The sequence below is a fragment of the Saimiri boliviensis genome, chromosome 15 (assembly GCF_048565385.1).
Source record: "Saimiri boliviensis isolate mSaiBol1 chromosome 15, mSaiBol1.pri, whole genome shotgun sequence".
Lineage (NCBI taxonomy): Eukaryota > Metazoa > Chordata > Mammalia > Primates > Cebidae > Saimiri > Saimiri boliviensis.
Window position 1 is genome coordinate 18,125,205 of NC_133463.1, and position 13,590 is coordinate 18,138,794.

The 13,590-nt window shown below is 38.7% G+C and overlaps 1 protein-coding gene across 2 annotated transcripts in view; it reads left to right on the top strand.

Moving 5' to 3' along the window:
- Positions 1-13,590, top strand: part of MTFR1 (mitochondrial fission regulator 1) — a 68,867-nt gene that overhangs the window by 32,462 nt on the left and 22,815 nt on the right. For both annotated transcript variants that reach the window (XM_074386705.1, XM_039464479.2), the window contains exon 3: positions 4,372-4,470. In XM_074386705.1, coding sequence (XP_074242806.1) covers positions 4,372-4,470 — 99 coding nt within the window. The remainder of the gene's footprint in view (positions 1-4,371; positions 4,471-13,590) is intronic.

A 13,590-nucleotide genomic window follows, 5' to 3' on the forward strand; every position in this document is an offset into this window, starting at 1 on the left:
TTATGGACTGTCATTACTAGACACAGACAGGCATGCTCATACATGTGCACACACACACACACACACACACACACACACAGATTCACTGTTAGATTATTTAAAAGCAGTTTTCATAGATACAGCATGGTTTTTCTGTTTAGCTATTTTTTTTTTTTGAGACGGAGTTTCGCTCTTGTTACCCAGGCTGGAGTGCAATGGCACGATCTCGGCTCACCGCAACCTCCGTCTCCTGGGTTCAGGCAATTCTCCTGCCTCAGCCTCCTGAGTAGCTGAGATTACAGGCACGCGCCACCATGCCCAGCTAATTTTTTGTATTTTTAGTAGAGACGGGGTTTCACCATGTTGACCAGGATGGTCTCGATCTCTCGACCTCGTGATCCACCCGCCTCGGCCTCCCAAAGTGCTGGGATTACAGGCTTGAGCCACCGCGCCCGGCCTGTTTAAGCTATTTCTTAATGACATTGGATTGTCTTTTTTTTTTTTTTAATGAAATTGGATTATCTTATAATGACCATTTTCTCCCTGCCTTCTCTCTCATAGCTAAAGAAATATTAATGACAGTTTATCTTCAGAGGAAGTCTTTCCTTCTCTAAACTAGCATACTGACAAGACATAGTTCAGCCACAAGTTACAGTAGGAGATGCACTTGGGTCATACAGCCTCCCAATGCACAGATGGTGACTTTTCAGTACCATCTGTTCACTGTTTCTGCACAGCCATTTACAATTTCTCCCCTTCTATGAGGAATGAATAGAAAAAAATAGAAAAGTAGTCAGACCTAGTTTTAGAGTTCCTAGAAATTAGCTCTTCTTTCCCCTCACTTTTTCCTACCATCCAATAAAGGTTACGACTCCTCATTCTAAATATTCTAGTCATTAGTTTACACAGACCCTTATTTGATATTTATTGGTGCTAAGTACCATGCAATTTACAAGTAACAGAAGAACACACTGTTAGTCTACTGTGTATGCTTGAAAAAATAATCACATAAAGCAATCTGTTCTTTTTCTTTAACTTCGTAGAGGATACATAAATAATCTATTTATTCTTTATAATTAAAAGCTGAATCGGCCAGGCGCGGTGTCTCATGCTAGGAATCCCAGCACTTTGGGAGGCTGAGGCGGTTGGATCACCTGAGGTCAGGAGTTGAAAACCAGCCTGGCCAACATGGTGAAACCCCGTCTCTACTAAAAATACAAAAATTAGCTGGGTATGGTGGAGCCTGCCTGTAATTCCACCTACTCGGGAGGTGGAGACAGAATTGCTTGAACCTGGGAGGCGGAGGTTGCAGTGAACTAAGATTGTGCCACTGCATTCCAGCCTGGGCAGCAGAGCAAGACTTCATCTGAAAAAAAAAAAAAAAAAAAAGTCGAATCATTGGCCACTTCTCTTGTTGAAAGCACCTGGTATTCTTCTGATATTAAACAGATGGAAACATAACAGTTGATATTTCACCCTGCAGCATGCATAGTGAGGAATGCTAAAAGCTGGTAGAAACATTAGTTCCTGACCTTGACAAATCCTTTCTAAATTTTTCTTTGTGAGATTTTTGTCCTCTTCATCTCCAGGCAGGACCTTTGCTTGCTGGAGAGGAGGAAGATTTCACTTTAGACAGTCTAATTGTCGCATTATGATGCACAAATAGCATTCCACTTGTGCTACATCATAGGAGAGTTTTGACTTGTGACTAAATAGAAGACTCAACAAGAGAAATGACTGAATGGTGTACTTACTTTTGCCGTATGGATTTATTGGTAAAAGATCAGGATCAGGGCCCGGCACGGTGGCTCATGCCTGTAATCCTAGTACTTTGGGAGGCTTAGGTGGATGGATCACCTGTAATCACCTGCAGTTATTTTAAATACCAAAAAATTAGCCACACATGGTGGCATGCCCTTGTATTCCCAGCTTCTCAGGATCCTGAGGTAGGAGAATCAATTGAACCTGGGTGTTGGAGGTTGCAGTGAGCTGAGATCATGCCACTTCACTCCAGCCTGGGTGAAAGAGCTAAACTCCATCTAAAAAAAAAAGTATAAGGTAAAGACTTTGCTTAAATACTGTCTTAGAATTACTTGCTCATGTTTGTTCTTTTTTTGGTGGGTGGTCTGATGTTGATGTTGTAGAAATTCGAGGCTTCCCATTTTTCTCTAGTAAGAGGTTTTCTATTCCCTTAGTCCTCACATGTTATAAAGACTACTTATGTCATAATCCTGTATGATTATTGATGGGAATGATGTTTTGTTCTAAGCTTCAGAGTAACTTTGCCTCTTAATATTCTTTGTATACTATTCATATTTTATTATTGTTATCTTCCTTTCTTCTTACCAGTTTTCTCATCTTTGCCATCCTTTTTATCTACATTTCCAAAGCAAGAGCTATCGTTTTTGTTGGTTATTGGAGTCAGTATAGGTTATAAGTACTTTTTGGAACTCTTCTAGGTAAGATTCAGTAAAACCTTGGAGTATATCTGATAAAAATTATATGAGAGCTATGGCAGGTGCCAGGGGTATTATATATCCTTCTGTGATTTCTACTTTGTTGGTTTTTTGTGTGTGTTGGGGGGGGCATGTTCTCACTCTGTTGCTTAGGCTGGAGTACAGTGGTATAGTCATAATTCACTGCAGCCTCAAACTCCTGGGCTCAAGGAACTCCTGGGCTCAAGGACTCTCGTGTAGCTAGGACGACAGGCATGCACCACCACAGCTGGCTGATTTTCTAATTTTTCATAGAGGTGGGGGAGTCTCACAAAAAGACTCCAGGCTGGTCTCAAACTTTGGCCTCACATGATCCTCCTGCCTCAGTTTCTCATAACACTGATATTACATACGTGAGCTACTGAGCCCCGCCCTGAACCCCACACTGATTCTAGTTATTATCCCTGAATTAGACTTAATTGCTAAAATTTAAGAAATCAGATAGTTTCTGTGCTCGTTTTATAAGTTGTATATGATTTTTTTCTAAGGGTCTAGTTTGAGTTCGGTTTTGGAGCCTCCACTATTTACAGTGACCAGTTGTTTGGTTATGCTGCTTATATTGGGGTGATTTCATTCTTTAAAGTAGAAAGATCGTGGAGTGACTTTAAAAAAGGGATAGTATCCATTTCTCCAGAATTCATACTCAACTGATTTGGTTCTGTTTAGTCTTTAGGTTATAATTGTTTTTGTTTTGTTTTGTTTTGTTCTGTTTTTGAGACAAACTCACTTTGTGGCCCCAGCTGGAGTGCAGTGGTGTGATCTTGGCTCACTGCAACCTCCGCCTCCAGGGTTCAGGCAGTTCTCATGCCTCAGCCTCCCAAGCAGCTGAGATTACAGGCGTGTACCACCATGCCTGGCTAATTTTTGTATTTTTAGTAGAGATGGGGTTTCGCCATGTTGACCAAGCTGGTCTTAAACTCCTGGCAGATCCGGGTGATCCGCCTATCTCAGTCTCCCAAAGACCTGGGATTACAAGCGGAAGCCACTGCACCTGGCCTTTAGGATATAATTAAATGTTAAAGTTTGATGATTTAAGTATAACAGTCATGTCATTCTTATTCTTTTCTTTTAAAATTGCTTTTAATAGCATACTACCGTTCTTTACCTCTTCTGTCCAGGCTTTCAAGTATAGCACTCAAAACGGATAATTTTTCTCTTTTAAGAAAGATTATACACTTGGGGAGAAGTTTCAAGGTACAATTTGTAATGATTTAACTTTCAACATGTGTGCTTTTTGTGTTTTTTGCTTTGAGGGTTCATTTTTGTCTTTAAGCATAGCATAATGCCCTTTGTTTATTATGATTTCATCTGAGAAATACTGCTCAGATGAAATTTCGTACCTTTCCTCTGGGGAGTAGAGCAGTATGCCTGGATTTCAGCCTTTGCTCACCCTTGGCCACGCATTCTTGTGCAGTAAACGGTGTGAGCACCCTGCATGGTACACTTTCAGATTCTGAACTTTCTACTAGTTTGGAATTGTTTTGAAAAGTCTGTTAGAGCAAAAGTAACATGTATTGAAGAAAAATTATGTATATCAAAATTCTAAAACTAAAAATACAGCAGAAGAGATACAATAATGTTTCTGTTGCAGAATAGTATGAAAAACTGATGAAAATAAAATTTTTAACTCTATAGTATTTAAAAATTGCTGGTTATTCTATAGTTTTATATAATACCTTACATTAAATTTTATTGCGCATATGTATGCTTATTTATTCTTTTTTTTTGGATTGGGAAACATTAGCTTGTTTGCCATAACATTTAGAGCATTCTGATCCTGTAATTAATGTGTTATATGTCATACAAATAACTGTCTAATGCCTTGTTTTAACAGTTCTTTACGTCTGTTGGAATTCACATCTTGTAATTAAGCTTTTGGTTTTTCCTACTTCCTCAGGTACTTTGGTCTAGGAAGCCATATGGTTCATCTCGAAGTATCGTAAGGAAAATTGGTACTAATTTGTCTCTGATTCAGTGTCCAAGAGTTCAGTTTCAGGTACTGTATTTTACATATTTTAAGTATTGTATTAATATATACATTAGAAATATAAATAGGCAAGATGTTTTTAAAAGTATTTTGTTTTTGAGACTTTTCACCTTTTGATGCCACCATTAATACAATAAAAGAGGATTAAAAACCACAGCGAAGTCTTTCTAATTTTAGTTTCTCTGTGAAGTGATTGAGATCTTTAAGACGTTTATCCTTCTTAAGGATGCATATGTGAAGATTTAGAAGCATATGATAAGCTATGCAGTTGTTAATTCCTAGTTGACCCCAAACACAGGCCTTCTATTATTTCAGGTGCTTCATGTACCACCATTGTTTTTCTTCTGTCATTATACCTTCCTCTTTGGACATCCACTCTGTTACCCTGCTTTATTTTTAGATGTCTCTGTGGATGCCATGTAAGTTGCTTACCCTTTCATTGGTCTCAAGCTCAGCATTGATTATAGAATCCATTGCCTTGGCAATGACAATGTCAAGACAAAAAGGTAATTGTGGTTCTCTCAGTGAGGTGATAGTCAAACTGTGAATTAGGAGAACTTTTGAAGGCTTTAGTTTTAGTACAGTATTCTATTTTAGCACCAAATCTGAAGCAGCTCCACTCTTTGCTTGGAGATACTGCTATTTTCATTTTCCTTGATTTGTGCTTTTTTCTTTTTTCTTTCTTTTTTTTTTTTTTTGAGGCAGAGTCTTGCTCTGTCGCTGGGCTGTAGTGCAATGTCGCAATCTCGGCTCATTGCCGTCTACACCTCCTGGGTTCAAGCAATTCTCCTGCCTCAACCCCCTGAGTAGCTGGGATTACAGGCGTACACCACCATTTCCAACTCATTTATATATATTTAGTAGAGACAGGGTTTCACCCTGTTGGCCAGGATGGTCTTGATCTCTTGAGCTCATGATCCTCCCACCTTGGCCTCCCAAAGTGCTGGGATTATAAGTGAGAGCCACTGCACCTGGCCTTGTTTCTTATTATTATAGCATTAGACATTTATCACATAGCTTTGTTCTTTTTCATTTTCATAATTCTTTACAACCATAATGTAACAACATTTCAGTTCAACATTCAATAATATAAAATTCAACAGGTATCTCTGCCACTTTTAAATAATAGATTAACATGTGGAGATATGGAAGATATATTTAACTCATCATTCAGAAGTTCAGAAGTACCCACGTGTACCGTTTGATGACATGTCATGTTCTTAAATCACTACTCCTGCTAAATGGAGGTGAAAATCTGTTTCTTTGTTTTCTTTTTTCTTTCTTTTTTTTTTTTTAAAGACAGAGTCTCTCACTTTGTCACCCAGGCTGGAGTGCAGTGGTGTGATCTCAGCTCAGTGCAACCTCCGCCTCCCAAGCTCAAGCGGTATCTTCTGCCTCAGCCTCCTGGAAAATCTGTTTCTAAATAAGTGGTAGAAATTAGCATTTATTCAGGTTGACTGACAAGGTTGTTCATTGCTGTTTATAATCCTGCTCACAGATTGACTGGCCAAACCTTTGTGCATCAATCTAGAAATTGACAGATTGGAACTTTCCAAGAAGTAATTTTTAATTAAACTCTAGGCATTTTTTTTTAAGCTCATGAAGTCAAACAATGCAAAGCCTTTTTAAAAAATAATCAAAATGAAGAAATCTGTGGTAGTAAGTCTCTCAAGTACAGTTCACAAGAATTTTGTTCATTTATACATGAATTGCTGCTTATTTTATTTGCCAGTTTTCTTCAGATAGCTATTATGTTAACAAAGGCTTATAAACTTTTTTCTAATTGTTCAGTTCCATCAATTTCTTTCTAGTTAATTATCTTACCACTCTCCTAGTTGCAGGAAATCTTGCTTCAGCATTTGTGTTCTGGAGATATCTAGCATTTTCTGATTGCAACCCAAGTCTGCCTTGGCATTCTACAGGCTGAAGTACTAGAGTCAAGTACATTTACTTGGGAGAATTCTCTTTCTCAATGTTATCAGTCTCTTTAAAAGGGTAGAAGCAGAAAAAGAGTATTAGATTTAACTAATTTAATCTACATTTGAAAAGAAACGGATTAATATAAGGAGAAGAATAAGGTAAGAGAAGCATTGACAATGTAGTGAGAGAGGGAAGCCATTTGTTACATAGTGAGATTTTTATTTCCAGGCAGACTGAGTCTTTTTTTTTTTTGAGACAGAGTTTTACTCGTTACCCAGGCTGGAGTGCAATGGAACGATCTCAGCTCACTGCAATCTCTGCCTCCCGGGTTCAAGCGATTCTCCTGCCTTGGCCTCCCGAGTAGCTGAGATTACAGGCATGAACCACCATGCCCGGCCCTGTTATTGCCACGTCATAGTTGCAGAACAAATGATCTTATTTGGTTTTCTAATTTAACTCCTTTGGGAGAAGGACAAGGGATAAAAGACAACATATATGGTGCAGCGTATACTGCTTGGGTGATGGGTGCACCAGGATCTCATGAATCACCACTAAAGAACTTATTCATGTAACCAAATACCACATGTACCCCAATAACTTATGGAAAAATAATAATAATTTAACTCCCTTGTGTTACAGATTGGATTTATGTATATTTTATAGGGTCACAAATTAGAACACATACCAACACATTTAGTTACACCTTCATCCAATTGATGGGCACAGTGAATATTGTGCTGGCAATAAAATGAGGTGAGAGATGTAAAAAGCCCTATGAAGGAGACCCAATACAAGTTTCTTTGCTGTGTTATTGAAGACCTGCCTATAAGCTCGTAGGAGTTAACACTTCTCCTGTACTTCAGTTAGCTCTAGGAACAAATTGGCTACTTTATAATCAAAACAGGATCTCTAGACCCTTCACATTTACTGTGGTTGCAGAAAGCTAACTTCCCTTGGCCCTTTTCTACCTTTCACATATGTACATTTCAGCACACCTACACATTTGTGGTCTGAGCATTTTGTGTATTTGGATATTGTTTTCCTTTTGGAAGTAGGAACTAGATTAAGACACACTAAGAGAACAGGTCCTACTTTGTCTCCTAGTTCTCTTCTAGATTCATGACATCAAAAGAAAATGCAGTTGGTGGAGTGGCTTGCAAAAGCAGTAAACTCTGGGGAATAAGGAGGAGCCAGATGCAGAGATTTTAATTTGCAGTGGTTCTTTAAAAAAATTTTTTTTTTTTAAGATAGAGTCTTGCTCTGTCATCCAGGCTGGAATGCAGTGGCTTGATCTCGGCTTACTGCAACCTCCACCTCCTTGGGTTCAAGAGATTCTCTCCTGTCTCAGCCTCCCTCGTAGCTGGGATTACAGGCATGCATCACCACGCCCAGCTAATTTTTGTATGTTTAGTAGAGATGGGGTTTCACCACATTGGCCAGGCTGGTCTTAACTCCTGACCTCAGGTGATTACCTGCCTCAGCCTCCCAAAGTGCTGGAATTATAGGTGTGAGCTACTGTACCTGGACTGCAATGGTTCTTTTTTTTTTTTTTTTTCTTTCCCGCCTATTCCAGGAAAACTGCAATGGTTCTTAACACTGGGTGCATATAAATCATCAGGAGTGTTTTTTAAAAAAAAGCCCTTGCTCAGGCCTCATTCTCCACTGTGGCTCTATGTGCTTCCCAGCCTCTGTACTAAAACTCTTATAGAGCTTTTAAATAAATATAAGACCTGTTTAATAGTTTACTGAATCTGAATTTCATGCATTTGTTTTTTAAAAACCTCTTCAGGATCCTATGCAGCTAAAGTTGAGGACCTTAGAAATAGTTTTGTTTCAGCATTTTACTACAGAAAGTTTGTGTTTACCAACACATTTAAACAGTGACATACTAACTTTCAAACATAGTGACATTATCTATTGGCAATGGTTAAATATTCATTAAAGCACTTTTGGGGTACATTTTAATGTACTTTAATTTCTATAAGTTAAAGAAAAACATGGAATGTAAGTGTAGTATATTGGGGTATTACTACATTAAAAAAAAGTCTTAAGGCTAAATACCCCCAAAAATGTGATCCTGAGTACTACTAAGAGAGGCGCTTCAGAATAACCTGGATTGAGAAGTTGACTGTGTGGTTATAGTAGTTTGAATCCCAACTCTGTTGGGTAATTTCACCCTTTTCTCTCTGGTAATTCTAACCGAAGCTATTTTCTTGGAATACAAGGAGTGATTGTTGAAATTGGTGTGGAAAGGACTGTTCAGTAACCAAAAAAAAGGACTGTTTCGTAATGAACGAGATTACTACTAAAGCTTATACACGGTGATTAAATGTGAAAGTAAAATGGCCATTTGTTATGGCAAATTTTTATATAGCAAGTAAACTTGAAGTTCGTACATTATGCTAGGTGTTGGTATTGAGTGGTGAATGAAACAGACATGTATTTCTGCCCTTATTGGTTATATGATTCAATGGGGGAGATACTTTAAAAGTAAATATGCTAATCAAGGTATAACTATAATTTGTAATAAATGACATAGTAAAAAGTAGTATAGCTTGGGGGAGAATATCAGGAGTGCTCAGGGTAGGCCTCTCTAAAGGAATGGCAATTCAGGATTACAAAGATCCTGTTCTGCAGGGTTAAGGAGACACATAGAGGTTGAAGGAGTCATTGTGTGCAGAGAGAATAGCATGTGCAGAGATCCTAAGGCCAGACAGAAGTTGTTTGAGGGATCAAGAGAAGTTTTCAGTCTATCAGGAACTATTAAAGTGGGAGACTTGGTACTATGGTATAGTGATCTTTGGACATCTTAACTGTCTGTAGATGCATACCTGGATTCATATAAAATAACTGTTAAATTTAGCCCCGTGTTTCAGTAATTACTAGATAATTTGGAATATGCTAGCATGTGATATCATACTGTACCTGATGTTTATTTTTTGGTATTTTTAGTTATAGTTTTATAGCCTGTTGGCCCTTAAAGATTATTGAATCCAGCTACAAATAGCATGTTTTATAAATTTGGCAACGTGGGGCTGGATGCAGTGGCTCACATCTGTAATCCCAGCGCTCTGGGAGGCTGAGGCAGATGGATCACCTGAGATCAGGAGTTTAAGACCAGCTTGGCCAACGTGGTAAAATCCCATCTCTACTAAAAATACAAAAATTAGCCAGGCATGGTGTCAGGTGCCTGTCATCCCAGCTGCCTGGGAGACTGAGGCAGGGAGAATTGCTTGAACCTGGGAGGTGGAGATTGTAGTGAGTCAAGATCATACCACTGCACTCCAGCCTGGGTGACAGAACAAGACTCCATCTCAAAAAAAAAAGAGTGAGTAACAAAGGTTTGTGGCCATTTTATTTCACCTCAGTTAATTGATCTCTTAAAGACTTGTATTTCTACAAGGATACTGCTGCTTACATACTTAAAGATTATTTTTGGAAATAATATTTTCCTCCCTCTGGTGGCTTTGGTCTCTTGCCTTCTACTATTCTTAGTGTGTTATATATGGGAACTTTATATATAGATACGGGGTTTCACCATGTTGACCAGGATGGTCTCGATCTCTTGACCTTGTGATCCACCCGCCTCGGCCTCCCAAAGTGCTGGGATTACAAGCATGAGCCACTGCGCCCGGCCTATATTTTTTTTAATGATGGGGTTTCACCATGATGGCCAGACTGGTCTTGAACTCCTGACCTCAGGTGATCCACCCACCTTGGCCTCCCATAGTGGTAGGATTACAGACGTGAGACATAGCCCCCGGCCTATATGGAAACTTTTAATAAATTGTTCACTTAAAATAGTGACTATGCAAGAGATACATTTACAACATGGGGACTATAGTTAACAGCAATGTATTGTATATTGAAAAGCACTAAGAGAGTAGATTTTAAGTGTTTTCACCAGAGAAAAATAAGTATGTGAGGTAATGCAATTCAATTGAACCATCGCATGTATTTCAAAGCAACAGGGTATACATAATAAATATATATAATAAATATATATAACTTTGTCATTTTAAAGAATACATTTTTAAAAAGTAATCACCTCATTCGGAAATAGTAGTGACTGAGTCTGTGCTGTTGAATTTAATGTATATCTTTCAGACTGGTGTTCTTTACACGGGCGTATCACCTGGCAAGTTGATGGTATCACTGTTGCCGCTATACTGTATTAAAATACAGAAATTCTTCAGGGTGTGGTGGCTCACACCTGTAATCCTAGCACTTTGGAAGGCCACGTTGGGTGAATCACCTGAGGTCAGGAGTTCAAGACTAGCCTGGCCAACATGGTGAAACCCTATCTCTACTAAAAATACAAAAATTAGCTGGGTGTGATGGCACGTGCTACTCGAGAGGCTGACGCAGAAGAATTGCTTGAGCCTGGGAGACAGAGCTGAGGCCATTGCACCCTAGCCTGGGCAATGGAGGGAGACTGTGTCTCTCAGGTTAAAAAAAAAAAAAAAAAAAAAAAAAAAAGGCTGGGTGTAGTGGCTCACCCCTGTAATCTCAGCACTTTGAGAAGCCAAGGTGGGCAGATCACTTGAGGTCAGGAGTTTGAGACCAGCCTGCCCAACATGGTGAAACCCTGTCTCTACTAAAAATACAAAAATTAGCTGGGTGTGGTGGTACATGCCTGTAGTCCCAGCTACTTGGGAGGCTGAGGCAGGAGAATCACTTGAACACAGGAGGCAGAGGTTGCAGTAAGCCGAGATCACGCCACTGCGCTCCATCCTGGGTGGCTGAGTGAGACTCCATCTCAAAAAAAAAAAATCAAAAAGCAAATTCTGCTTTTAGTTTTTCTTAGCATAGAAGCAACTCATAGAAAAAAGATGAATAATTAAATCTATGTAGGTAAAAAGCTAGAGATTATCATTTTACTGTGTTGCTATTAACAATATGTATATGTGGGCCAGCCTTGGTGATTCATGCCTGTAATCCCAATACTTTGGGAGGCTGAGGCAGGTAGACCAGTTGAGGTCAGGAGTTCTAGACTGGTGACCGTGGTGAAACCCAGTCTCTACTAAAAATACAACAATTTGCCACGTGTGGTGGTGGGCGCCTGTAATCCCAGCTACTCAGAAGGCTGAGGCAGGAGAATTGCTTGACCCTGGGAGGTGGAGGTTACAGTTAGCCAAGATTGCACCACTACACTCTGGCCTGGGTGACAAAACAAGACTTGGTCTGAAAAACAAACCAACAAACAAAAAGAATCCATATATGTTATGCATTTGGCTATAAACAAGTGGTCATAAAATAGAATGAGTGTATTTACTATTATGCCCTTTGCAGAGAATCCTAGTTCCCAGTACTGTTGTATTTATTTTATGAAGTCACAAGAGGACAAAATTAGTGCTTCTTACATTTTTATTCTAAGCTTTTCTACCTTTGTACATTTGTATTTTAGTAATATGCACTTTATTAAATATAGTGTTATTATTGAATTTTGCCCTGAATGAAATGTGATTCTGAAAAAAATATTTCTATCTCTTCACTTGTTTTTCTTTTTCCACTAACAATAGCTGTAGTAGGACAGGACCTTGCTGGGACTCTTCAGTAAGTTGTCCTTTTCTTTTTCAAACTTCCCATCCATCATCTATGCATGTCATGGTGTCTAAATCGCATTTCCAAGAATGTCTTACTGTCAGTCCTTGCCAGGGCTGATTTCACCTTGACTTGTACTTTACTAAGTGCATTGTCTTGGAAATTGTCCTTTGCATTCCATGCCTGTGTCACTTAATGAATGCTTCCCTCACCAACACCTGAAATGGCCTTTTATAAAGAATTTTTTTTCCAGATTTATTTTGTCTTTTGAATGAGTTTGACTTAAATGCCAAAACTATTTTGTTTTGTGGGACAGGATGTCAAGTAGAAATCACATACATCTTACCAGTTTTGGAATTGGTTCCCGACAATATCATTAACATTTTCATCTCATTGAGCACATGTTATTGACATGGTATCATTTGTGTAATTTATGCTTGAGTAAGATCCAAACTAAGTCCATGGAATAGTTTGTTATATCTAGTTATTTTGTTTTATAAAGTTTGTGTAAAAGCTACCATTTTATGTTTAACAGATTATTTTATGGAGGCATTATTTTATAGATGTAAAATTGAGAAATGTGTTTAATCTTAACTTAGTTGTATTTAAGATATCCTTAAAATGAGTTAACTTATATTTCTTTGAATATGTATTCTTAGAAAAGTAGTATGGCCAGGCATGGTGGTGCATGCCTGTAATCCCAGCAATTTGGGAGGCTGAGGCGGGTGGATCTCATGAGCCCTGGAATTTGAGACCAGCCTGGGCAACATGGGAAAACCCGTCATCTCTACCAAAAATACAAAAAAAATGAGCCGGGTTTGGTGGCGTACGCCTGTAAATCCCTGTCACTCTGGAGGCTGATGCAGGCAAATGGCTTGAACTTGGGAGGTGGGAGGTCACAGTGAGCCAAGATGGCGCCACTGCACTCCAACCTGGGTGACACAGAGTGAAACCTGGTCCCAACAACAACAGCAAGAAAAGCAGTACTTTATTTTTTTGTTTTGTTTTTCTTTTTTTCCTTCCCTGCTCCCCACACTTTGTTTCCTTTTATAAATGTTTTAGAAGAAAACAGCTGTCTTTGTAACTTCTGTGGGAAAGTAAGAAGTCTTGTCTTAAATATACCTAACTTTCTACCAACTAGTCATTATATTGGAACATAATTTTTATTTTCTAAACAGAGTCGTGATCAGATTGATCATCTCATGAATTAGCACCTTAGGAAGGTACCATTCAGATTTTAGTCTTAGGATTTCTCTAGCACTTGGACAAAACAGCCCATTAAATACCATCTCTCTGCTGGGAGCCTCACAGGGCTTGGGAGTATTTCTGCTGTAGGAATACCACTAGAATCTCCTAATATCCTTATGGGAATATCAGGATACCATTCTGTTATCAGTAATGGGTAGGAATAGAACATTACCTGATTTCTCAACTCTGGGGATCAGATATGATGCCTAGTTACATTATTTAAGTTGTATGAGATACCCATTTGCTGAATATCTGGATAAGTTTCTGAACCACATAGGGAGAGGTACAAAAATTTTCCTTTTTATCTTATACTTTGAGAATTTACTTACTGAAGATTATACCTTTTTCCTCTTCTGACTACAGATTACTTCTGCTATATGCATATTAGCATTTGAAAGCTTTTTTTTTTTTTTTTTT